Source organism: Eumetopias jubatus, unplaced genomic scaffold (genome assembly GCF_037043125.1).
Source record: "Eumetopias jubatus isolate StellerSeaLion01/CBP00866 unplaced genomic scaffold, mEumJub1_p1.0 scaffold_15, whole genome shotgun sequence".
NCBI lineage: Eukaryota > Metazoa > Chordata > Mammalia > Carnivora > Otariidae > Eumetopias > Eumetopias jubatus.
The window spans coordinates 60,764,339-60,792,246 of record NW_028274821.1 but is presented as its reverse complement, the minus strand read 5'-3'; the positions used below and the strand labels follow the sequence as shown (position 1 = coordinate 60,792,246).

At 42.9% G+C, this 27,908-nt stretch overlaps 1 protein-coding gene and 1 pseudogene across 1 annotated transcript; one reads left to right on the top strand and one right to left on the bottom strand.

Annotated features, from left to right (window-relative positions):
- Positions 1–1,431: 1,431 nt before the first annotated feature.
- LOC114213463 (uncharacterized) lies at positions 1,432–9,368 on the bottom strand (annotated as a pseudogene).
- Positions 9,369–21,047: 11,679 nt separating this feature from the next.
- On the top strand, positions 21,048–27,166 carry EXOSC3 (exosome component 3). The gene is made up of 4 exons (XM_028108638.1): positions 21,048–21,378; positions 22,118–22,267; positions 25,486–25,637; positions 26,715–27,166. Exons 1-4 carry the CDS (start codon positions 21,055–21,057, stop codon positions 26,914–26,916), a joined length of 828 nt encoding a protein of 275 aa, XP_027964439.1. The 5' UTR covers positions 21,048–21,054; the 3' UTR covers positions 26,917–27,166.
- The last annotated feature ends 742 nt before the right edge of the window (positions 27,167–27,908 follow it).

The window sequence follows — 27,908 nt, the reverse complement described above, 5'->3', positions numbered from 1 at the left end:
ATCCTGAGTTGAGAGATCAGGCAGCCATTCCTCATCCATCCTGAGTTCAGAGATCAGGCTTCAGGATACTCTCCATGTTGCCCCCACAAAGTAGAAGGGGTAGAGATCTATTTTGTAATTAAATAATGTTCCTTAAAGACCCCCAACTTCTGGCTGCAACAAATACTTAATAGAGGCCCTCTGCTTGACCCCTAAGTTTGTTTTTTGTTGTTTTTTTTTTACGATTTTATTTATTTGAGAGGGAGAGAATGAGAGATTGAGAGAGAGCACGAGAGGGAGGAGGGTCAGAGAGAGAAGCAGACTCCCCACAGAGCAGGGAGCCTGATGCAGGACTCCATCCTGGGACTCCAGGACCATGACCTGAGCCATTAAGCAGTCGCTTAACCAACCAAGTTATGGCCAATGGCTAAAATTTCATGGTCTATAAAACTGACCATTCACCAATATTACTAAATTTTTAATAGGTAAAATAAAACAATTTTAAAAGGTTACAAATTCCAAGGCATTTAAGATATAATTCCAACAGAAGAACACAAGCTCTGCAATGAAAGTTTGTGCTGCCTCAAGAAAATCAGATTTCACAGTTCAGGCAATTCAAATTTTTTTCTTTCTTATGCTTCTATTTAAAATGTGAGTCCTCACTTATCAAATATTTTCTGCTAAAAGCTAAAATAATAAATTACATAAGGACTAAAATTCTACTGAGATGATCATGAATGTACAACCCATCAGTAAAATTAATAGACAAAATAAATAAAAATTTACTGGAAGTTAACTGAGAAGGCACTAAAGATAGATTAACTGTGACTGCTCCTATTTACCCACTGCCTTTGAGAGCCTTTAAATACAACCATGTCATGTTAACAAGGAATTGACTGCAAATCACAGTCTATACAGACCAATTTCTATGTAACGCTATTTTTTTAAAAGATTTTATTTATTTGACAGAGAGACACAGCGAGAGAGGGAACACAAGCAGGGGGAGTGGGAGAGGGAGAGGGAGAAGCAGGCCCCCTGCCGAGCAGAGAGCCCGATGTGGGGCTCGATCCCAGGACCCTGGGACCATGACCTGAGCCGAAGGCAGACGCTTAATGCCTGAGCCACCCAGGCGTCATGTAACACTATTTTTGAGTGCTAAAAAATTTTCAACTTCAACAGCTCAACTTCACAGAAAAGCATCCCCTGGACTTCTTTGCCCTGATGTTCCTTTTAGATCACAACACAAGGAAACAATTGGCAAACATTTCCCCTAGGCCCAGGTATCACATGTCCCTGGATACCCCCAACACTTTAGGATCTAGCTCTTTGAGCAGGCAGGGAGCAAATTCATTTACTTTCTTTCCTATCCACTGACTAGATGTTTTTAAAAAATTACTTCCCAAGTAATGTAGTGTGCCTGAAATATAAACACTAATTGTTCTGTTTAGGCTTTTATACTTTGGGAGCAGCAGCTGATTCACTCCTGATGTCTTTGACATCATTGGTACTGCCCATCAAATAGAATTCTTTGTTGGGGACAAGATTGACAAAATGAGCAAGGTGGTTGGACATGGCAAAAAAAGCTGAAATGGCAGCGACATCCCAAGCATCTTCTCGATTGAAGCCATGCATCTCTTAACTTTTTGAAATGGTCATCTGTTATGTCATCAGCTCGGGAAACAGCAAGTGCAAACTCTAGCATTGCCTTTTCCTGAGCAGGAAGGTCAGACTTTCTCCAGTTCACACAGACCTGCAAGAAAACACAGTCAAAAGCAGAATCTCTGTTCATCACAATATAGCTGATAAAACAAAAGGTCTAACAAAATGAAAAATCCTTTAGAATAAAGGGGCAAAGTCAGGACAAAATACTTTCCAATGGAATACGAACTTGAAACTCTGGCTCAGCCCCACCTCTGCCAAGACGTCTTCTTTGCTCACTACAACTATAAGCACGTCTTGCTCCTCTAAATACTTACGGCTCCAAAAATCTCAGAACCAAGACTCAGAAACTCTAAGTACATAAGGACCCCAAATCCAAACTTTTTCTAAACAAGAAACAATATCTGCAAAATTAATAGCTGACACCAATTACTATGTGCTAAGGATGTGCTCAATGCTTCGTATTATCTTATTTCTTATAAAAATTCTAGGAAGTAGTATTTTTATTATTGCCCCCATTTTATTGGCAAAGAAACCAAAGCTCAGGGAGGTCAAGCGACTTCCCCAAGGTCATACAGTTGGAACGTGGCAGAGTTGGGATGTGAATCAAAGTGTATTTGATTCCAAAGATTATACTTATAATCATTACCCTTGCTCAAGTAAAATACTGAAAACCACTAACCATCTAAAAAATAGAAGAACAGTTCAGCAAACTATGGTGTGACAGCATACACTATGGCCACCAGGGAAACAATGCCTAGAGAATGATCTTGGATGAATAAAGGTCTGGCAACTAGGCAGGAGGCTCTCAGCACAGCAAAGGTGAGAGGATGTACCTGTCCTGAAGTTATCTTCAGGGTGGCAACAGGGGCCCTTCAGGAACAGTTTGCAAGGTTTCCACTCAGGTGCGGTCAGGAGAGGAAGCTGGGGGGTAGGAAGACCGATGACCCTCAACCTCAGGAATAAATGCAGAGAACAGAGGTTTCTGTTCCCCAGCCCAGAGGATCCGGAATTTCACTGTAGGGATCAGTAGGGCTTTGTAAGTTTGGTCTGCTGTGTCTTTACCCTTAATCCATTTCTTTGGGAAGAATTAGCATGACCTCTGACACCCAAAGGGCCTGATTTTGGACTGAGATAGTAGGCTGTTGGCTGGGAGATTGAGACCCATTTTCACAACCAATCTCGGTGGGAAAGAGAAGATGGAGGCAGTTCTATAAATGAGAAGCAGACAGATGTAGGCTTGGGGCTAGCAGGAAGAAATAGAAGAAAACCTAAGAAACTCATTTGGGCCCATTAGGAATAATTAGCTAAATTCACAATGGCAAATGCAAACAATATAATGTAGCAGAAAACAGTGCAAGCTTTGAAAATGGACTCTCATATTCTAGTTGCATGCCCCATGTTAATTTACACCTCTGAACCTCAAGGATAAAATGGTTATTAATAAGGCTCAACTTAGGGGGAGCTGTGTGCATTTGAGAGAATGTATGCCATGTATCTAGGGTCAGGTGTGGCACAAAGCTATGGTTCAGCTAACCCCTAGTCCCAAACATCACGTACACACAGAAGCATGTGGGCACAGTGATGGGACTAGAAGGGAACTCAAGCAATGGGAAGAGCTGCAGGGGGAGGTGTTCCCTGAACCATATAGTGGCATGGACCTTTCCCTTTTCTTAGGTATGAAGAAGCCCTGAAATTGGCACAGGGGAGGTAGGCACCAACCTGGTCAGAAAGCACTGGGTTCTTTGACCCTGTACCGGGCACTATGGACAACCATGCTGTATGGGCACCTGTTGGCCAGGCTGGTCACCACAATGATGAGTTCCTTGTCAGCTCTGCTGAGCTGGCCTATGGAGGGAGAGGGGAGGAGACCTGTCCATAAGCCTTGGGTAGCAGCTCAGAAAGAACCTAGACAGGTTCAGCCATACTTTAGCAACAGAGGTGCCCACCTTCTCACCTACCCCTTCACTTATGCATTCATTCCCAGTCTCTTGCTACTAACCACCCTATTTTATTTTCTTCATAATACTTAACACTTCTGGAGTTAACCTATTCTTTTATTTTTAGTTGTTCATTCTCTTCTCCTCTCTAGAATATGTCTGAAAGTATAGAAATTTTTCTGACTTGTTCACCAGCATATCCCCAGAGGAATGCCTGACATATAGTGGTTGCTCAGAAAATATGTGTTGAATGTATTTCTAAAGTTCCAGAAACATTTTCTGAGGCCCATCAGATACTGGTCTAACACTTTCAAAAGAGGAGGGAAAAGAGACTTCCTAACCTCAGGGGACCTACTACATGGGGTCGGGAGAGGCAGGAGAGGAAGGATTTCATTTTGGCACCTGGTACCATTCTGGGAACTTCACATATATAATCTTATTTCATCCTTGTACCAGCACTGCAGAGTGGGTATTGATACCATTTTATGGGGCGCCTGGGTGGCTCAGTTGGCAAAGCATCTGCCTTCAGCTCAGGTCATGATCCCAGGGTCCTGGGATCGAGTCCCACATCAGGCTCCTTGCTCAGTGGGGGAGCCTGCTTCTTCCTCTCCCCTTACCCCCTTCCCCTGCTCCTTCTCTCTCTCTCAAATAAATAAATGAATAAAATCTTTTACAAAAGACCATCTTACTAGTAAGGAAACCAAAGCTTGGAGACATCAAAATCCTCTGTTGAAGGTCACGAGCGTCACCCATGGCACAACTCAGATGTGATCACAGGGTGTGTCTCTTGTCCCCAGGATGGAGCCGCTGTGGAAGCTGTGGGAAGGTAAGGCAGAGCACGCCACTGGAAAAGGAGAAAGGGTGCTGTGGGAGGTCGGATGAAGAGTCCGTTATAAGTAAAGGCAGGTGAGATATGGACTTTGAAGGAAAGATCACATTCACAAAGCATGGGCAGGAGAAAAGGCATCTTAGGGGCCCAGCAGAGGGTGAACTAAGGTAAAAAGTGGGTAAATCATGAGACCTGAATGCTGCAGAGTAAAATCTGGTCCATTTTGATTCCAACAGCTAGAACACTATCCCCAGTTTACAAATGATGAAACTAAGGCCCAGAGAGGTTGAATGACTTGGCCACGCCATGCCAAAAGCAAGAGGCAGCGTTGGAATTTTGACTTTGGATTTTTAGTGTATTTCCTAATGGGATGTTATGGCAGACAACTATTGCCTGCTATCCAGTAGCTATCCTTGACAACAGAACCTGGATATTGTTCACATATCAGATTGCCACCAGTTTCAGGGAAGGTTAAGTCCTTCTCCAACCCTAGTGGGTGAATCCTGATTGGTCTAAACCAATTATGGTTATTCTATTCCAATTCTTGGTGATTGGTCTAGGAATGGTCATGTGACACCATCCTGCCCAATAAGAAATGAGGGGAAATCAGCTGGGAGCTTTTTTTTTCTATCTCCAAAAAGAATATAAGGAAGAGATGCACTCTCCTAACCCCTTCCAGGAGTTGTGGAAGGATGTGATGTTTACTGCTGCTATAGCCATCTAGTGAGGAGGAGGAAGACAGAACCAAAAAAATGCTAAGAACCTCATCCTGTTGTATCACTTAGCCATTGGATTAAACAACCCAGGAAGCACCCTGTCTCTGGATCTGTTGTGATGTGAGACACTGAACTGTCCTTACGGTTACATGAACTGGATTGTGTTTTCTCTTACCTGTAGTTGAAAGCACCCTGATAACAGATGCTAACAGTTCATTACTGGGCCAGAAGACATAGTATAAAGAACCGTATAAGGGCACCTGGGTGGCTCAGTTGTTGGGCATCTGCCTTCAGCTCGGGTCATGATCCCAGGGTTCTGGGATCAAGCCCCACATCGGGCTCCCTGCTCAGCGGGAAGCCTGCCTCTCCCTCTCCCACTCCCCCTGCTTGTGTTCCCTCTCTTGCTGTCTTTCTCTCTCTGTCAAATAAATAAATAAAATCTTAAAAAAAAAAAAAAAAAGAACCGTATCTATCAGCCAGGGGCAAGGATTGGGGAAGTGGTGGGGAAGTGGAGAGGTATGGACAGGTGAAGGTGGTACTGAGGCAGAGGCTAAGGCTCCAAACCTTTCCCACAAGAGCATGTGGATTTTTATCTTTTTTATATAATGGAGTTCCATACAAGATTTTGTTTGGAAAAAAATCATCTAAGTTCTACCACCAAGTTTGAAAAACAAAAGCTTATAGCAAATGTCTATGCTCAAAGAAGGGTGTTATAATTTGGCAACATAGAGCACCAACTTTAAAAAGTACCCTGAGGAAATAATTCAGGGATGTTCAAAAAGATAAATGTACAAATATCTGTTACAAGTTCTAAATGTCCAAGATTGAGAGACTGCTGAAATAAATTAAAATATCTCTATTATACAGTACTATATTATACAGCCACTAATTATAATGATGCTTTGACTGGAAAATGCCCATGATAACATGATTTCATTTAAAAAAGTTACATGTATAGGGGCACCTGGCTGGCTCAGCCGGAAGAGTGTGTGACTCCTGATCTCAGGGTTGTAAGTTCAAGCCCCACACTGGGTGTAGAGCTTATTTAAATAAGTAAATAAACTTAAAAAAAAGTTACATGTATATGTACACAAAGAAAATAAGGAAGAAAACACATCAAAATGCTAATAGTGGCTGACCTGGGTGGAATCAGATAATTTTTACTATTTTTGAATTTTCTGCTCACTTAATTTTTCTTATTTTTCAACATGTAATTATAGGAAGAAGCAAGGTACCTCTCACTCTTGTTTAAGCAGCTAGCATGTATCTCAGTGGTTCTATCTCCATACCATATTACAGGGCTAAAGGAAAATATAAACAAACCTCACAAGTGGGTAGAAGACTGAGTGACAAAGAAGAGTCCCAGAACATAAGAGCCTGTGCCTAAGAGGAAAAAGCATGTCCTTCTGACTGGGATACAAGTGGACCCCAAAGGAAGGGTCTGCCCACAGGAAAACTTGGGCAGACTAGAGCGACCAATTCCAGGGATTCCACCGCAGCTGACAGAGTCTGCGCGGCGGACTCCATGCCTGAGGGGAGGGGCTCACCTTCTTTTCCACCTCCTCCATGAGCTCTACAATGTCAAAAGGCAGGTCCTTCTTGTAGAGAGTAGGGTAACGGCTGATGGGTTTGGACTTCTCTTCCTGCTGAGTCTCATAAAGGCGCAAGTTCAGGATCACCACAGGCAACTTTTCCCAAAAGCTATTTGTCACAGGGTGAAGACGAGACTGAAGGGAGAGAGAGACAAGTTTGGGTGGGCTACTGAAGGCCTGGCTTGAATGGCTAGTCTATGTACCTGGGCCTAAAGGAAAGAGATGGCAAATAGGTTTCACCTCCTGGCACAACTCCCACGGATTATAAATCCCCTGTCTTGAGCAATCATGAAAAGGATTCTGGGCTCAGTAAGAAACAACCCTGTAATTAATTAGTGGTGTCTGACATAGGTAGGCAATATGAGGGCATGGTGGCCCAGGTAACATTATTTGCAATAGGTTGGATAAATGTTCGAGCCTGGATTCAAGTCCAGAACTGTCTGATTCCAAAGTCTATGTTCTTCCTACTCTGTAGTCCTGTCTCTTGAAAGAAAAGTCTAACTAAAAAATGTCAAAAACTAACAATATTCTAAATGAAGAACAGGAAACAAACATAAATTTGAATGGGCAGCCCCTTCATACCTTTTACCACACAAAGTTCTAAGAGGGGTACTTTTCTGAAAGCTCAGTGTGGTCAGGTCACCTATGAAAAATAGTGTAATCAGACAGCCTGGATCCAAACCCTGACTTAGCAAATACGTGAGAAGAGGCAGGTCCCTCAGCTTCACCTATAAAGTATGGATAATAATAATATCAAATTCACAGAGCTGTTATGAGGATTTAATGAGTTAATACATATAAAGCTCTTAAAATAGAGCCTTGCTCTTAGTATATACTATATATTAAATAAGATGTTACAGGTTTAAAATAAGGGTGCAATGAAAGTATATTGGGGTATGCTTGCAAATCTATCAATTGACATTTGTTTACATATTCAATACTAGACCCACAGAAAAGATTTGGACACCTCCCCTCGCATCCTCTAGGAACCCTGGATGGGCCCTATCTACTGGAGCAGCCCACATGCCTGACCTTCACATCTGACACCTCAGCTCGGTATATCCTACTGAAGGGGAAAGTAAAGGCTGTCAAACTTTGTAGCTTTTTAATTTCAGCTTCCCCTACCCACTAACTAGGATTGGGCCACTGATCCCATGAGGCTCCCAGGCCAAAAAGCTTTATCCACACGGATTCATACTCTTTGGAAGCTGAACTGAGAAATCAGAAGTGAGTTAGCTGGCAATGAGAGTTTGGGATGAAAAGTATGAGTAAGGCAAGGCCACTGGAGTCATGATGGTCATGAGCATACCAGTGAGAGAGAGATCATGAGTAAGCAGTTATGAGGGAGAGAAAAAATTCAGGGTGGAGGGTAAGGAAGAAAGTTGGTGGTAGGAAGAGATGCAGACAGACAAAAAGAGAAAGACAAAGAGCAGCTGAGACTTGTTCATGGCAGAGTTCTCAGGATCCTGCTGCAGAGGTCCCTTGAAGTACCAGAATTAACGCTCAGTGTCAGTTTCCATGTGGCATGATTGCTTGGTTTCCCAATACTTGAGATAGAGCATTGACAAGAAGAATCAGAGATAACCACCAAGAAAGTAAATGTGTTATTTCAGTCAGGGAGCCTTCTATAACTCAAAGAAAACAATGTAGTCAGGAGTGAAATGGTCCTACCATATAAACTTAACAAAAAATAAAATAAAAAGCAAACACTCATATAATACTTAGTATACATGCCTAGTATTTTTCTGGCTGCATATACATATGCCCAAAGGTTTTATTTATTTATTTGAGAGAGACAGAGAGAGAGAGAGAGAGAGCATGAGAGCATAACGGGGGTGGGGTGGGGGGAGCTGGAGAAGCAAACTCCCCGCTGAACAGGGAGCCTGACTCAGGGTTTGATCCCAGGATGCTGAGATCATGACCTGAGCTGAAGGGAGACGCTTAACCGACTTAGCACCCCCCCGCCCAGGTGCCCCCTGGCTGCTTTATATTAATTCAAAACTCAAGTTATGTTGGTATGTTATTATCCCCATTTTAGAGATGAGAAAACACAGCTACAGAAAAGATAAGTCACAGAGCCTGTAAGTGGTAGAGATGGGATTCAAATCTAGGCAGTCTAGCTCCAGAGTCCACAATCATAACCATGTGCTGCGATACATGTATAGAGCTCACTAGCAAAGATGGCAACTACTTTTTTCAAATCCCTAAGTGGGTGCCTGGGTGGCTCAGTTGGTTAAACATCTGACTCTTGGTTTTGGCTCAGATGATGATCTCAGGGTCATGAGATCAAGCCCCGCATGAAGCCCAAGTCTGCTTGAGATGCCTACCTCCTCCCTCGCCCTCTGTTCCCCCTACCCATGCACGTGCATTCTCTCTCTCAAATAAATAATCTTTAAAATAAATTAAAAAAAAAAACCCGATGAATCACAGAACTGTAACCCCTGAAACAAATAATACATTAAAAGTTAATAAAAAAATAAATAAAACCCTTAAACTCCAAGTCACTCTACAATCTCAGGTCTAGTCCTTCTTTCCCTCTTAACCCTTATATTTTCATTGTGAACCTTTGAATAACCAGAATACTATTAAAAAGAACAACTTCCCTTTGAGTAAAGTACCACACCGAGCTTACTGGTAGGAGTTTTGTAGGCATTGTCTTGGAACCTTAACTTAATATCACGATTTTACCTCTCTCCACTGGGGCAGCCAGGTTCTGTTACCATGAGGGAAAGCCAGCTCAGTAATGCCATTTGCTCTTTCAAAAGAAGATGAATGTGGAAGTTCAGAATGAGGCCTGCTAGTAGCCTAATGAAGCAGCAAGAAATAGGACAATGTACCTGGCACAGTAAAGGAGGTGTTTCGTGTGACTGTGGGTGGACTTTGAGAAAAGACAGCCACTCTGCCACCTTTCAGTTATATAAGGGCACTAAGCTCTCGCACTCATCCCTGAATGTCAGACACCTCTGAGACGGTGGAAAGGCAGGTGTATCCTTGATTCTGGGCACTCTGCATGGCTTATTTTCTGGTTTGATAGTAAACCGAAATAAAAGCAACCCAAAGGTGATATTATTCTTGCCAATCTTTGAACCCATACTGGAGGTTCTGGATTAACTCATCAGAAATGAAATTTTCAAGTGAAATCTGATTATTGAGTGTTAACTCAATTGTTTTTCCCATGGGTGTACATGTGGCAGCACTGGGGGCCACAGAGGCTGTATACTGGCTACGTGGAAGTTCATTATAGGAATCTGCCAACTTTTATGTGTTTGGAATCATCCATAATAAAAAATTAAAAGCTACACTTAAATTACTTTTTAAAAACCTGTGGAACAAATATACACACGTAAGTCTGCAAGCTGTCAGCTTACAAATGTTAGCTTAAAAAGCCAACTATGAGAGGGGCGCCTGGGTGGCTCAGTCGTTAAGTGGCTGCCTTCGGCTCAGGCTCAGGTCATGATCCCAGGATCCTGGGATCGAGCCCCGCATCCGGCTCCCCGCTCCGCAGGAAACCTGCCTCTCCCTCCCCTACTCCCCCTGCTTGTGTTCCCTCTTTTGCTGTGTCTCTCTCTGTCAAATAAAATAAAATCTTAAAAAAAAAAAGCCAACTATAACAGCATCTGAAGTATGAACATGGCACAGTACTTGACATTCTTAGGTGAGTGAATAAATGACAGTTCTTTTTATTGGCGAACTATAGTTTAAAACTTGGTTTTGCAAAAAATCAGAAACTTCATGATTATAAAATATAGAGACTAGAAAAAAAATAAAATATAGAGACTGGGTTCCACTCCCAGTCTTCATAGTACAGCACAATCCAAAAAGAAAAAATTAGTAAAAATTTTGATGTCATCAAAATTAAAAACATCCTTCAAAAGATACTGTTACAAAAATGAAAAACAAGCCACAGAGTGGGAGAAAAAAATTTGTAAATCATGTATCTGATAGAGGGTTTATATCCAGAAAACATATATATATATGTTTTTAAAGATTTTATTTATTATTTATTTACTTGAAAGAGCCTGTGCAGGGAGTGGGGAGAGAGACAGAGGGAGAAGGAGACAGTCTCAAGCAGAACTCCATGTGAGTGTGGAATCTGACACGGGGCTTGATCTCATGACTCCAAAATCATGACCTGAGCCGAAACCAAGAGCCGGAAGCTTAATGGACTGAGCCACCCAGGTGCCCCTATCTAGAATATATTTGAGAGTATCTTATAACTCAACAAGACAGGCAACACAATTTAAAAATGGGCAAAAGATCTGAAATAGATATTTCATCAAATAAGATATACAAAGTCCGTTAAGCATATAAAAAGATACTCAACATCATTAGTCATTAGGGAAATGCCCAGTAATTCCACTCCTAGGTACCCTATCCAAGAAAAATGAACACATACATCCACAGAAAGACTTGTATGCAAATGTTAACTGCATTTTTTTTTAAGATTTTATTTATTTATTTGGCAGAGAGAGGCAAAGCGAGCAGAGGGAATGGGAGAGGGAGAAGCAGGCTTCCCGTATAGCAGGGAGCCTGATGTGGGGCTTGATCTCAGGACTCTGGGATCATGACCTGAGCCAAAGGCAGATGCCTAACAACTGAGCCACCCAGGTGCCCCAGCATTATTCATAATAGCTGAAAAGTGAAAACAACCCAGATAGCCATCAACTTGTAAATGGATAAACAAAATGTGGTGTATCCATACAACAGAATACTATTCAGAAACAAAAAGAAATGATTTACTAATGCATGCTACAAACATAGACGGAACTCAAAAACATCATGTTGAATAAAAGAAGCCAGACACAAAAAATCTGCATATTGTATGATTCCATCCACATGAAATGTCCAGAAATGGCACACTAGAGAGACAAAGTAGATTAGCCATGGGGCTAGAGTAGGAATGGGAACTGACAACAAATGGGCATGAATGACCTTTCTAGGGTGACTGAAATGTTGTAAACTGAATTTTGGTGATAGTTGCACAACTCATAAATCTACTAAAAATCACGGAATTGTACATTTAAAGTGGGTGAAATTTATAGCACCTAAATGACACCTCATTAAAGCAGTTTTTAAAGTGCTGCATGTAACTGGCAGGATGGGGAGCTGAAATATCACATTTGGTTTTAGAGAGAGATTTGGGGAAAGTTTCACAAGCATGGAAGAAGAGCTAACCTCTGTGCCTTTTCATAGCCGTTCAAAGGCTCTGACAACCAAGGAATGCCTAGAGTCTGACCCAGGTGTACAGGAGATTTTGAGTTTCTCAGCTTGAACAACAACAAATGCCGTGCTAGCAGACTTCTGTTAATAAAAAGACAAATGGCCCATGCAATGGTGAACTGGTCATACACTCGGACAGTAAAGGAGTTTTTTAAAAAGGTATAAATCCACTGTACAATAAGAACAGAAGAGCAGACAACAGCAGATGAATGTTTTCAACAAATGTTTGTAAGACAGAAAATGGAAAGAGAAGTGGTATCTAGTAGAGAGGAGATACGTTTCCACCTGAAATACCTTCAGGTGGACTTCTGAAGACAGGTGAGCCTGTGTGCTCCACAGACTCCCGGGAAGGCTCAGCTTTTGAAGGGACAGACACTATCCGCGGTAAAAGGCTGATAGCAGGTAAACAGCTCAAGGCTGTACACCTCTTGACCCCCTAACCCAATGGCCAGGCTGCTATCCCCACCTCCACCCCCAAAACAATGCCTAGTTATTTTCTGACAAAATGAACTGCAGGTGAGGGTGGTTGCTTCTGGATAGGAACTAGAGGAACTTTTTTCACCTTCCCATCTGAAACTCTGTACCCATTAAACAGTTATTCCTACTTTCCTCCTCCCCCAGGCCCTGGCAACCAGAGCTGTTTTTCAAAAAGCCTTGTAGACTTTTATCTCCACAAGGCTTTTTGAAAAACAGCTATAAGCTTGGGAATCACTGTGTTGTACATCTGAAACCAACATAACATTGTGTGTCAACTACACTAAAAAAAAAATTTTTTTTTTTAAAGACTTGTAGACTTTTAGAACCATTTATCTACATTATTTAGATGAAAATTAGAAGTGAATTGTTGGGGGGGTTCATATTACTGTTTTTCCTCAAACATACTGTTTTTAGTCTAGAGATAAAAGTATGTTAAGTAGGGCGCCTGGGTGGCTCAGTCAGTTGAGCGACTGCCTTCTGCTCAGGTCATGATCCTGGAGTCCCGGGATCAAGTCCCGCATCGGGCTCCCAGCTCAGCGGGGAGTCTGCTTCTCCCTCTGACCCTCTTCCCTCTCGTGCTCTCTATCTCTCATTCTCTCTCTCTCAAATAAATAAATAAAATCTTTAAAAATAAAGTATATTAAGTAATCCCTGAAGGAATCTGTGACATAAAATATAAAGCTGAAGAAATATTTAGCAAGTTTAAGTTAAGAGCTCTTTCTGGTACAGAAACTCCTTCACAGACTTTCATGCAATGCCTTTTGATATACTACATTCTAGGTATGTGTGTGTGCATGTATACAAATTTGGTAGTTTCGATCTCATATTTCCTGCTATGGTAGATTATGGATAGTGAGCTATGGAAACACAGACAAGGGACAGTTATCTCCAAACCAGGATCAGAAGATATTCCCTGGAGGAGCTAGTGATCCAGCCCAGTTTTGAAGGTGAAGTTAAGAAGGGAGAGGGAGATTGGTTTGTTAAATTAAGAATTTCAAGCAGAGGGCATGCATGGCTTGAAGGATGGGCACAGATCAGGGCACATATGTGAGAAATTTATCGGTGACTTGGTGTCACTCAGAAGAAACGAAAGTCAAAGAGAAGCAGGATGAGGGTGGCAGGGTGAGCTGAGGCCAGGTGTCACAGAAAGTCTTGGTTTTTTTCTTGTAGGTGACATGATGCCCCCTGGAGAGTTTAGGCAGGAGAAAGGCACGGTCAAAGCTGTGTTTATTTTTTTGTTTTGTAATAACTTTTTTCATTATTTGCTTCACCATGCTGAACAGTCACCAAGAATGTATCTATTTCGCCTATCTCCACACTATTTTTTTAATTGTGAAAAATATCAAACAAGAGAGAATTAAAAAACCAACCCTATGCCCATCATCCAGATTCAACAATTACTAGATTTTTTGTCATATTTGCTTCATATATCCCTCTACTTTTTCTGTGGAAATATTCCTTTTATTGTGGTAAACACAAAATTTACCATTTTAACCATTTTTAGGTGTACAGTTCAGTGGCATTAAGTACATTGAGTACACTGTGCAACTGCCACCCCCATCCATCCAGAACGCTTTTTATCTTCCCAAACTGAAACTGTACTCATTAGACAGTAACTTTCATTCTCCCCTCTCCCAGCCCCTGGTAACTTTGTGTCTCTGTAGATTTATCTATTCTGGATATTTCATATAAACTGAATCATACAATATGTGGCCTTTTATATCTGGTTTCTTTGTTAGCATCCTGTTTTCTAGGTTCAACCATGTTGTAGCACTTATCGATACCTTTTGTTCTTTTTTAGGGATTGAATAATATCCCATTATATAGATATGCCACATTTTGTTTACCCGTTTATCAGCTGATGGTCATTTACATTGTGCTTTTTGGCTATATTTATATGTGACTTGGTGTCACTCAGAAGAAATGAAAGTTTTGTGGAGACATAGGCTTTCAGTTCTTTTGGGTACATCCTTAGGAGTGGAATTGTCATGTTATATGGTACCTCTATGTTTAACATTTTGAGGAGCTGTCAAACTTTTCCGAAGTGCCTGCATCATTTGACACTCCCACCAGCAATATATGAGGGTTCTAATTTTTCTACATCACCACCAACACCTGTTATTATCTTTTTGATTATAGCCATCCTAGTGGGGGCAAAATACTGTTATCACTGTGGTTTTAGTTTGCATTTCCTGGACTAATAACATTAAGCACCTTTTCATGTGCTTACTGGACATTCATTTATATTCTCTGCAGAAATGTCAATTTGAGAGGCACCTGGGTGGCTCAGTCATTAAGCGTCTGCCTTCGGCTCAGGTCATGATCCCAGCGTACTAGGATCGAGCCCCACATCAGGCTTCTTGCTCAGCGGGAAGCCAGCAGGAAGTCTGCTTCTCCCTCTCCCACTCCCCCAGCTTGTGTTCCCTCTCTTGCTTTGTGAAATAAATAATCTTAAAAAAAAAAAAAGTCAATTTGGATCCTTTGCCCATTTTTAAAATGGGTCACTTGTCTATTATTGAGCTGTAGATGTTGTTTATATATTCTAGATACATGTCCCTTATCAGATAATTTTCAAGTATTTTCTCCCATTCAGTGGGTTCTCTGTTCATTTTTTAAAAAGTATTTATTTATTTTGGTGGGGGGTAAGAAACGTGGGGGGGGGGGCAGCAGGAGAGGCAATTACAAGCAGACTTCTCCCGCAGCCCAACGCAGAGCTCTATCCCAGGACTCCCAGATCATGACCTGAGCCGAAACCAAGAGTTGGATGCTTAACCAACTGCACCACCCAGATGCCCGTGTTCACTTTCTTAATAATGCCTTTGAAGCACAAAAGTTTCTAATTTTGATAAAGTCCAATTTGTTTTTCCTTTGGGTGTTTGTGCTTTTGGTGGTAACATATCTAAGAAACCACTGCCAAATCGAAGGTCACAAAAACATGTTTTTTTCTAAGAGTTTACTCATCATTTTTATGTGAATATCCAACTGGTCCAACACCATTTGTTGAAATATTTTTCTTTCCTCACTGAATTGTCTCATCCCACCCATAACAAAAATCAGTTGCTCACAAATGTAAGGGTTTACTTCTATGTTCCGAATTTTTTCCTTGATCTATGTCTATCCTTGTGCCAGTACTGTCTTGATTCCTGAAAGTCTTGTAGTAGGATTTAAAATGCCTTGTAGTAGGATTTAAAATCAGAAGTGGAAGTTCTCCAGCTTTGTTCTGATTCTCAAGTTTTTGTCTGTTTGTTTTTGCTATTCTGGATCTCTTGAATTTCCATATTAATTTTAAAATCAGTTTGTTAATTTCTGCAATGAAGGTAGTGGGGATTTTGACAGGGATTACTTTGAATCTGTACATTAACTTGGGGAATATTATCTTAACAATATTAAATCTTCTGACCCATGAATATGAGGTAACTTCCCAATTATTAAGATATTTAATTTCTTTCAATGTTTTGTAATTTCCAGAGTTTAAGTTTAGTATTTTTGTTAAATTTATTCCCAAATGTTTTATTCTCCTTGATGCTACTGTAAATGGAATTGCTGTCCTAATTTCAGTTTTCCAAGTATATAGAAATGCAGTTGATTTTTGTATATTGTTCTTGAATGTAGCAACCTTGCTGAACTCATTTGTTCTAACAGCTTTTTTTAATGGATTCCTTAGAGTTTTCTACATACCAGATCATATCACCTGCAAACAGAAACAGTTTTACTTCTTCCTTGCCAGTCTGGATACCTTTTTTTGTTTTTCTTGCTCAACTGTTTCAGATAGTGCCTCCAGTACAATGTTGAATAGAAGTGAAGAGAGCAGACATCCTTGTCTTCGTCCTGATCTTATAGAGAAAGCTTTCTGTCTTTCACCACTAAGTATGACGTTAGCTGTGGGTTTTTGTAGATGCCCTTCATTAGGTTGAGGTTCCTTTCTAATCCTACTTTATTGAGTGTTTTCATCATGACAGTGTGTTGAACTTTTAAAATACTTTTTCTGTATCTATTCAGATGATAATGTGGTTTTCACCTTTGGTAGGGTATGCTAATTGATTTCAAATGTTTACATTCCTAGGATAAATCCCATTTGGTCATGATGTATAATTCCTTTAATATAATGCTGGATTCAGTTTGCTCCTATTTTGTTGAGGATTTTGTGTCTATATTCATAAGGGATATTAATCTGTAGTTTCCTTTTCCAGTGGTATCTTTGGTTTTGATACCAGGGTAACCCTGGCCTCATATAGAATGAGTTGGTATATGTTCCTTCTTTTTTTTGGAAGGAATTTGTGAAGAATGGGTATTCTTTAAATGTTTGGTAGAATTTGTCAATGAAGCCATCTGGCTTACTGCTGTTACTGACAAGTCTGTTGATCTCACAACTTCATGAGACCATGAGCCAGTTATCAGTGTACTGCCACAATGCTCTAAACTCACCCTTACTGCTCTGAGAAAATGAATCTGGGCCTTTAAAAAATGTTTTCTTTGCTATCTAACACAAAGACAAGTTTTGTAGGTATAAGGCCCTGAAGAAGCATTTCAGGAGGAATAGGTTGTGCTTACTGGTTCCAGTGTTCATTCTGGTATACTCCTGCAGCGTGGCAGCTTCTCCACCATCTGCTCCGGCTTCTCTCGGTGGCCAGAGGCACCCAGCAGCCAGCAGTTTTCCTGAGCACCCTATCAGGCAGTTTTGTAACAGAGCCTTCCAGGAGACACTCCCCCAGGAATAGCTTTCCCCAGAACCCTAGCATTGTCAGCAAGTGCTGGAGGGTGGATTTCTTTTCAAGATTTTATTTGAGAGAGAGAGAGAGCAAGAGTGGATGCACAGGAGCGGGGGGAGGGGCGGGGGAGGAAACAGACTCTCTGCTGAGCGCAGAGCCTGACTTGGGGCTGATCCCAGGACCCCAAGATCATGACCTGAGCCGCACATTTAACCAACTGAGCCACCCAGGCGCCCCTGGAGGGTGGATTTCTAAGCAAGTTCCACTGGCACAGGTTCCCAGTGACTTCTTACTATTTAATGAACCAAGACCATGTCCTCTCCAACAAGGTCTCAACCAGTCCTGGACAGCAGGAAGAGCCTTCCTCAGATGTGCTAACTCACTACTAGGCATAATGGCTGTTCCTTACATCAGCTATTCTTATACTCTTTAAAGCTCTCGTTAGTTTTACTTGCCATGATTATGTGTGATTAAAAACACTGGTAGCAAGGAGACTCACTTGTAAGTGATAATTGTAAGCATTTACATTTAAATTCTTTATTTGAATAAAGACACAATACTTACATGGACTCTTTTTTTTTTTAAGATTTTATTTATTTATTTGACAGAGACAGAGACAGCAAGAGCAGGAACACAAGCAGGGGGAGTGGGAGAGGGAGAGGCAGGCTTCCCGCCGAGCAGGGAGCCCGATGTGGGACTCGATCCCAGGACCCCGGGATCATGACCTGAGCCGAAGGCAGACGCTCAATGACTAAGCCACCCAGGCGCCCTACATGGACTCTTAATATCTGTATATAAATCAGCATGTAGATCGTTTGTAATTTGAAAAAGAGTTAAAATTTTTTGTTTTGTTTTTAAAGATTTTCTCTTTATTTCAGACAGAGAGAGAGCACAAGCAGAGGGAAAAGCAGGCTCCTTGCTGAGCAAGGAGTCCGATGCGGGACTCGATCCCAGGACACTGGGATCATGACCTGAGCCGAAGGCAGATGCTTAACCAACTGAGCCACCCAGCTGTCCTAAGACTAAAAAAATCTTAAAGGTTCACTCAGGTATCACATTCTTTGGGACACCTATCCTGGCACCTTCCTCCCCACAGAGTGGTAACCATTTCAACCTCTCTACCCTTGGGACTGACACCCTAATCAGGTTGTTACAGCCACCCTAACCCTTGATATTTTCATGTGGAGACAGCAAACTCCCCCAGGGCAGGGGCCATGACTCAATAGACTCCTCAGCTCACTTCCCGGCTCAGAGCAAATGCCAAATGCCGACTAGTGTTGTTGATTGAAAGGAGAAAACAACCCCCCCCCCCACCGGCCCACTCCTGTGCCTGGGTGGCTCAGTGGACTGGGTGTCCAACTCTTAATCTCAGCTCAGGTCTTTTTTTTTTTTAAGATTTTATTTATTTATTTGAGAGACAGAGCGTGCACTAGCGGGAGTGGGGGGAGGCAGAGGGAGAAGCAGACTCCCTGTTGAGCAGGGAGTCTAGGCGGGGTTTGATTCCAGGATCCCGAGTTCATGACCTGAGCCACAACCAAGAGTCCGAGGCTTAACCGACTGAGCCACCCAGGCGCTCTCGGCTCCGGTCTTGATCTCAGGGTCTAGTTCAAGCCAAAGCCTAGCGTGGACCCTACTTAAAAAACAAACAAAAAAAACCTAAACAAAACGGCCCAATTTCACCAGTCAACAAAGAAAAGCAACCATGAAATGCTACTTTTCCAGCCTGTCAAGTCGTAAAGATTTCTAAAGAGGAAGTTTTGGGAAATCGTCTGGACGGCTACGGTCCGGCCCAACTTTTCCGAAGATCAATCTGGTAATTTTGTGGAAGAAAATCCTGAAAGTGGGGAGGTGTACACCACAAGCAATCGAGGACAGCACCACCCTTACAGCTCCGGCTCCAAGCGGGCCGCTCCCAAACAGGGAATGGGCTTAATCCACCTGGGCCGATCTGCTGGGAAGCCCCGACGCGGGGGCTGGCAGCTTAAGCTTGCTCTCCACCCGGGGAGGCCTGCATTAACTGCATGGGCCCAGGGCCCAGCCTCCTCTGCATTTCCTAGCCCCACGGCCACTTCTGCATCCAGAAACGGCAGCACGCGCCGTTTGGAAACACAAACTTCATAACCGCGGCCCAACTGGACCCCAAGGATGAACCGCACGTAGCGTCAGTCCGTGGCCGCAGCAAGGAGCGTTAAGGCCTCCACACACTCGCAGGAGGCCACGGCTCCCCACTCGCCCGCACGCTGGCGGACCTCCGCAATCCCCAGGCCCTACCTGCCACGCCAGCCCCGGCCGTGCGATTTCACTCACCTGCGGCCACAGGGCACGGAAGCAGCGAAGCACCGACCCGGCAGCACACGCCTCAAAACAAAGCCGCCTTCCCGCGAGCCTCGCCGTCTGGGCCCGCCCCTGGAGGCGTGTAGGGAGGGCACCACCCGCGAGGCGCTGAGGCCGGCCCCTTCCGACCCCAGCTTCCGGTCTTCAGGCGACTGCCCACCTCTGGGCCTCGGGTTTCTTCTGTCGACTTGGGAATGAGCCAAGTGCCGCCCCCAAAAGGTGGTGGGCTTTAAAGGCCTCCTTAGCCAGCTTTGGGCCAACTTTCTTCCAAAGACTTCTCTCTCAGTATGGGGTGCGCGAGGGACAATCCTGGCATCATTTACCGACCTCTCTCTCTGCTTGGCCCAGACCAGAGGCCGTTGAGCCCACTTTGGGCATGGCCTTGGGTCAGCCACGATTCAGGCAGTCTTGGTCATCGAATACCTACTGGTTGCAGGTCCTTTAGAGCTGGGTTGGAGTGAGGAGGAGGGAAAAAATATCTGCACCATTCCTCCTGCCAGGGTAACCGATCAAGATATGCTCCTACGACAATCTGACTGCAAAACAACAAAATCTATATTTCAGTTTTCCTCTTAATACGCTTACTCAGTTGGCTCGCCAGCATTTTGCCAAATTTGGAAGGTAAGTTAGAGATGATCTGTCTTAAACGTCCCCCAAATCTAAAAATTCATCTTGGAAGCCAATGCCTCAAAGAGATAGGCAAAGCCAAGCCCTCCCAGTCCCCACAAGCACTCAGCCCTGCTGGGGAATCTGACCAAGAGCTAATTGGAGATGCTAGTGTACAGAGGAAACAGTGATTTCAAGTAAGAACGATCCTGATGTGCTATGGATTTGGAATTCAACTGCTTCTCACCTGGGCAACTAGTGTGCTTCAGGGAATGTAGCTGCAAGGATTTAGTTGCAGTTACTGATTTCCCCCAGGCCATGTAGGGGTAGCTCAATTATGTGGAAATGCTCATGTGTATGTGTATATTTTCAGGGGAAAAGTTTGGGGAGAAATACACACCAAAATGTTAATATGCACTCATTCATCAGGTACTATCTATTTAGGTGCTAGACCCTGGGTTACAAAGTGAGAACGAGCTCACAGCCTCGCAGGAGACAAATGCGGGGCAAGACTAATACCTTTGGTTTATTTTCTTTGTATTCTCTGTTTTCCACAATGTGAACAGATATCTTCTCTAGCAACCACCAAAAAAGGTTTTATTTTGAAAAAGGAAAATACTTTTCCTTCTGAGGGCGGAATTGGAAGGAAAGGATCAATCCCGAAGTCCCTCTGCTCAGTCCTCAAGGTTCCCACGGAAGCATACGTGGGAGCGTGTTAGTATCCTGCGGTGCAACCCGAAACGGCGGAAGGGATCTGCCATCGATTTAAGCTGTGTTCCTCGTACTGTTCTGCAGAAAGACCGCAAGATGGGTGACGGGCGAGAGTTATCACAGCCACCGTAGCAGGACCCCAGCGCACAGAGATCAGGTTTCACAGACATAGGTTCAATTCCAATAGACCGCTACTACCGGAAACGGAAATCCTTGAGCAGGCTGGCGATTGGACAGGGAGCCGGAAGCGGAAGCTGAAAATTGCGTTTGGTGGCTCCCGATATGGCTGAGGCGGTGAGTGTTGTGGCCGAATCCCTTGCAGGAGATAGGGCACGGGCGGCGCGCAATGTGCTAGGTCAGGTGGTGCTCCCGGGTGAGGAACTGCTGCTGCCCGAGCAGGAGGACGCTGAAGGCCCAGGAAGTGCTGGAGAGCGACCGCTGCGCCTGAATGCGGGGACGCGCTCCCGGGGGCGCGTTGTGTGCGGCCCGGGCTTGCGGCGCTATGGCGACCGCCTGCTGGTCACCAAGTGCGGCCGCCTCCGTCACAAGGAGCCCGGCGGCGGCAGCGGCGGTGGCGTGTACTGGGTGGATTCACAGCAAAAACGGGTGAGTTGGGACTCCGGAGAGGTGGTACTTCCCTCGCTCTGGGAAGAAGCAGGGGTGGACCCCGGATCTCTTCTGTGTTAGTGCTAGTCTAGAGCCACCGTAGTCATGTGCCCACCTCTGCATCCCCTTTGGAACACTGTGAACAAATGAAACGTGGCCTGAGAAGGGCGACCAGGAGAGAAAGGAGACTGGAAATCTTGACGTCTAAGAATTTAAGGATTGTAAGACATGGTCATTCCTTTAAAATCTCAAAGGCCAGGGAGCACCAGGCTTGTCTTTTGGAGTCCCAGAGGGCAGAAATCCAGGCTCAATGAGTGGATGTTCCAGGGAGTTAAATTTCTCTTAGAATAAGTAAGGACTTGAATATGGGAAAAACTGTCTAACAGTGAAATAGCCTTCCTTGGTTATAGGATCCCCTGTACCACTGGACTTAATATGCCAGTAGAAGCTCTAGGGACTTCCTAATAAGGATACAAGACATACGGGATACTGGCTGAAATGAACAGAGTATTAGAAGCTGTAAAGAGAGTTTATGATGTGATTGTTTTTCTTTTACTGAGAGTAACATCAGTTTGTTGTTGATTTGTATTAATTTGTAAACTTGAATTTCAAAATATTTTCTAAATAACTCTAATGACAGTAAAGTAACCAATAAAGACTTGCTGAAGATATCTTCCAAGATACCTTGGAAATGATTTTTTCGTTTATGGCTGTTCCTTTATTCTGTTTTCTTTTGTAGTATGTCCCAGTGAAAGGAGACCATGTGATCGGCATAGTGACAGCTAAATCTGGAGATATATTCAAAGTTGATGTTGGAGGGAGTGAGCCAGCATCTTTGTCTTACTTGGCATTTGAAGGTGCAACTAAAAGAAACAGACCAAATGTGCAGGTAATGATGGGAGCCTTTGGTTTCAAAAATAAAAGTATGGGGCACCTGGGTGGCTCAGTCATTAAGCGTCTGCCTTTGGCTCAGGTCATGATCCTGGGGTCCTGGGATCAAGCCCTGCATGGGGCTCCCTGCTTGGCGGGAAGCCTGCTTCTCCCTCTTCCACTGCCCCTGCCTGTGTTCCCTTTCTCTCTGTCTCTCTCTGTCAAATAAATAAATAAAATCTTAAAAAAGAAGTAAGTATAAAAATATCCAGAAACACTGAAATATCCAGAAGCCTACCTGAATTGTCTCCTAAGTGTGACCTATTTTCCCAGTTCTGTGGGGTAATCTCTGAGCATCTGTGTAATTGCTTCAGGCTCCAGGAGTTCCTTCCAGTGCTCCAGCTCTGGGACCAGAGTTACATACTTACTTTACATTTGCTGTATTGGGGGTGGTTTCATCTCTACTGAGTTGAAAGGTTATATCTTTTGTTATCTGTTATGTCCGTATCCACTGGACAAGGAAGTAAGCCATAGGCTTGGGGAGGTAGGAGGGGTAAGTAGTGCAAATTGCTATATCAGCCAGCCATGCAGCCTGATTGTTAAGTCCTGGGCCTGGCATCTCACAACTTCAGTCACGTCACTGTTTCCCGACAATCTCTTCTTGGAGCTGACAGAGGAGCAGTCTTGTTACCTCAAGTTTTCAATTTGGGCTTTTCAGGTAGCATAGCCACACTTTGTCCACCTAGAAATTTGGTGGTTTCTTTGCCCCTTCTCACTAACATTTCATTTGTGTTTAGTTGCTTAATCTTTACTGATCCTGTTTGTTTCTATCTCTGATGTTCTGCTTATTCATCCATATATAGCTCCATTTTGCAAGTTAAGACCTTAGCTACTTTTTTTTTTAAAGATTTTATTTATTTGAGAGAGAGAGAGAGCACGAGCAGAGAGAGCAGCAGAGGGAGAGGGAGAAGCAGACTTCCTGCTGAGCAGGAAGCCGGCTGCAGGGCTCCATCCTAGGACCCTGAGATCATGACCTGAACCGAAGGCAGCTGCTTAACCGACTGAGCCACCCAGGCACCCCCAGACGTTAGCTACTTTTTGATCAGACTCGGTCAGTGACCTCTTCATTAACATTCCTGCCTGTACACTTTTGTTCTTCCATCTGGGCTTTTTGAGAGCTGACAGCCTCACACACTTCCCTTTCTCAAAAAAAAAAAGGTTTCTTTAAAGCCTACAGATTGCATTGGCATTACACTCCAGAAGTTTTCCCTCATCTGTATCTTCTATGTAGCCATGCTTGAGCCCCCCCACACCCCGAACTATTTAATAGCACCACTGAATTCATAAGTACCTTTGTTCATGCTGTCCCCTCTGTCTGGATTGCTCTATCTCCTTAGCCTGTGGAACAGATGCTTATTTTTTGAGACCCAGGCTAAACACCACCACCTCTGTAAAACCATCCCTTATCTACAGGCACCTTTGTTATAACTTTAGCACCTACAAAGTCTTAAATGAACTTTGTTATTTATATGTACATCCCCACTGCCCTCCAAGACCAAATGCTTCTGAAGTGCAGAGAAGGTTTTTGTTTCTCTTTAGTTGCTAGTCATCGAGGAATAGCAGATACACAACAGAACAAGTTCTCTCCTCTGTTCCCTTTGTTTCATAATTTTGAAGTTCAACTCTGAGGTTTTTGTTCTTTTTTTTTTTAAAGATTTATTTATTTGAGAGAGAGAGAGTGGGGAGAGAGAAAATCTCAAGCAAACCCCACACTGAGGGCAGAGTCCAATGTGGGGCTTGATCTCACAACCCTGAGATTGTAACTTGAACCAAAATCAAGAGTTGGATGTTTAACTGATTGAGCCACTGGCACCCCATCTGAGGTTTTTAAGTAAGTCTTGCATGAAGTATCAGTGAATTACCATTATTCATTTTGCTTTGAATAATTTGCATGCCAAGGGTTTCCAATCTTCTGTAATTCCCTAGGATAGTGCTGTCTACTAAAACTTTCTGTGATGATGCTAGTGTTTTACATCCGCACTGACTAGTATGGTAGCCAGTAGCCACATGTAGCTGTTGAGCACTTGAAATGTGGCTAATGTAATTGAGGAACTGATTTTTAAATATCTAACTTTAATTAATTTAAATGTAAGTTTAAATAACTACGCGTGGGTAATGGTTACTATATCGGATGGTGTAACCCTAGAGGATGTTGTCTTGAGATAGCTGCCAGTCTGAGGAGGGTACACATCTTAATGTTGCCCTTTTTTTTTTTTAAGATTTTATTTGTCAGAGAGAGAGGGAGCGCGAGCGAGCACAAGCAGAAAGAGCGACAGGCAGAGGGAGAAGCAGGCGCCCTGCTGAGCAAGGAGCCCAATGTGGGACTCGATCCCAGGACCCTGTGATCATGACCTGAGCCAAACAAAGGCAGATGCTTAACCTACTGAACCACCCAGGCGTCCCTTAAACGTTGCCTTTTTTTTTTTAAAAAGATTTTATTTATTTGACAGAGAGAGACACAGCGAGAGAGGGAACACAAGCAGGGGGAGTGGGAGAGGGAGAAGCAGGCTTCCCGCCAAGCAGGGAGCCCAACGCGGGGCTCGATCCCAGGACCCTGAGATAATGACCTGAGCTGAGGACAGTCGCTCAACCAACTGAGCCACCCAAGCGCCCTAACGTTGCCTTTTTAAAGACAACTCCAGAGTGACTATGGGTATTCTGGAGGATAGTTGGTCCATTAGCCACAGAAGTATAGATGGCTGGCATTGCTGCCTGTGAGAAAGAACCATAGCAGCACCTATAGAATGATTTGCTGAGGGGCACCTGGGTGGTTCAGTTAAGCAGCTGCCTTCAGCTCAGGTGGGCTCCCTGCTCAGTTGGGAGTCTGCTTCTCCCTCTCCTTCTCCCTCTGCCTCTCCCCTCTGCTTATGCACTCTATCTCTCTCAAATAAATAAAATCTTTTTTTTTTAAGATTTTATTTATTTATTTTGACAGAGAGAGACACAGCAAGAGAGGGAACACAAGCAGGGGGAGTGGGAGAGGGAGAAGCAGGCTTCCCGTGGAGCAGGGAGCCTGATGCGGGGCTCGATCCCAGGACCCTGGGATCATGACCTGAGCCGAAGGCAGACGCTTAATGACTGAGCCACCCAGGCGCCCCAAATAAATAAAATCTTAAGAAAAAAAGGGGGTGATGATTTGCTGAGAGGAAATGAACTGTTTTTAAATTATCATTTTAGGTTGGAGATCTCATCTATGGCCAATTTGTGGTTGCTAATAAAGATATGGAACCAGAGATGGTCTGTATTGACAGCTGTGGACGAGCCAGTGGAATGGGTGTGATTGGACAGGATGGTCTTCTTTTTAAAGTGACTTTGGGCTTAATTAGAAAGTAAGTCCTAATGCCTTCTGGCTCGCCTGTCTTTTATAATTATACTTTCTTGGAAAGCTGACTCATCTTTAGGGTTTGGATTCTTTGTAACAATGTCTGAATGTCCTCAAAGTTAAAAATCAGTATCCATTTTCAGCACAGTTATAAACTCATGCATTTAGTCCCATTCTCTCTTCGTGTGAATACATTAAATTCATATGTATCTGGTGGTGTAGTTTTTGTGTTGATATGTGTGGAGTCTGGGCTTCTCTCCCAGAAAGTGCGCTGTTCCTTATAGCTGATATACTCAATCCAAATATGAAAACTGGCATTTCCTCCTTCTAAGTCATTTGAATACAGATGCAATTTACAATTGTACAAAATGACCAGATTTTTCTAGTAATGGGGGTCAAATGCAGGTAGGCCGGTGTGCTCTAAAATTTTATGTATACATTCACATAAGGCTCATGCTATTCTGTCCTGGTAGATTTAATGGTTCCCAGAGGTAGATTGTTAGGTGTTTAGACCTTTATCTACCCAAAGCTGTGCCCTATTAAAGAACTTTACTCCTAGAGCCTTAGAGCTCAGTGTTGCATGCCTCTCTTTGTTACTTATTCTGCAGATTTGGACAATTCGTTCAAGACAGAGAAGCATTTTATTAACCAAGCAGCACCCTTGTGGTTTGAAAGTCAATGCTTCTCTCCAAGTACTGAATTTAATACGAGGGAATAACTTAACAGGAAAATAAGCTTAAACTGTTCTTTTAGCACCGTAGATAATAAAAAAGCTAGGATTCTAAAGCCTACAAAAAAGGTGCTGACAGTATAGGGGAAGAACTTTACATTTTTTATAAAGTTGGTGACACAGGGAGTTTGATTTCTTTGTAGAGGATATAACCACTGTTGTGACCTGTGGTATACGGCTAACTGTGCTTGGATGAAAGGGGGCAGCAAATGTCATGTGCCTTGTTCTTGGATGATGTTGGTGGGTTTTTGAGTAACTATGGAGAATTGTCCAGAAACTAGGAATCTTCTTTTAAGGAGAGTCAGGTCACACTCTACCACTTGATTAAATTTAGTTTTTCCATTTCTTCACCAGGCTCCTGGCTCCAGACTGTGAAATCCTACAGGAAGTGGGAAAACTCTACCCACTGGAGATAGTATTTGGAATGAATGGAAGAATATGGGTTAAGGCAAAAACCATTCAGCAGACCTTAATTTTAGCAAACATTTTAGAAGCTTGTGAACACATGACGGCAGATCAAAGAAAACAGATCTTCTCCAGATTGGCAGAATGTTAATGGAATTTTTTATGGGTCAGTTGACCCAAGAGACCATGGGTTTCCTGGGGAAAAGTCTTTCAGGGGAACCTCTCCCCATTAAACATTCAGAAGACAAAATGTGAATGTACATATTGTCTTAATTAAAGTCCTAAATAAAATATTTTTATAAAAATGTTACTAGTTGCCACCCATGTTCTTGTGGGTGAGAAAAATCATTATAAAATAATGGTGTTTTTTTTTTTCTTTACAATAAAGTTTACTAAAAGTATTATGGTTTATTTGGTGTTAACTCCTTTAGTTTTGCTAAAGTGCAGCTTTTATAATAAACGAAGTAAAGATTAAAAAATTATTTTCTGATAATAGTAAAACATGTTCACCAAAGAAAATGTAGAATACATAAAGAAGCAAATACACTATAGACATAGTGTATGTATTTTTCAAATTGGAATTAGGATTCTACTTTATATACTACTTTGTAATGTACTCTGTCCACTTCAAACATTTAATATATTTCTTCTATGATTGCTATTAAAAAATGCAATAGTTATATTTAATTTTCGTGTTATAGAATATTTTGGGTATGTCCAGTTTTTTGTTCTATACATAACACTGATGATACTCTTTTTCTTTTTTTTAAGATTTTATTTATTTATTTGAGAGAGAATGTGATGGGGGAGGGTCATAGGGAGAAGCAGACTCCCTGCTGAGAAGGGAGCCCGATGTGGGACTCGATCCCGGGACTCCAGGATCATGACCTGAGCTGAAGGCAGTCGCTTAACCAACTGAGCCTCCCAGGTGCCCCAACACTGATGAGATTCTTGAAGCCAAGTCCAAAACTCCTGTCTAGGTTTTTGAAAAAATGGTAGAGGTGATAGAGTTGGAGAGGAAATTCTCCCATGCTGTTTGGGGTTTTAAGAAAAGCCTTTAGAAGTGAAAATGAAGCCTGACAAATGATCCAGGTCAGTGTTCCGGGAGGCAGAGACCTCCCTGGGAGTATGAGTTACCCCTGA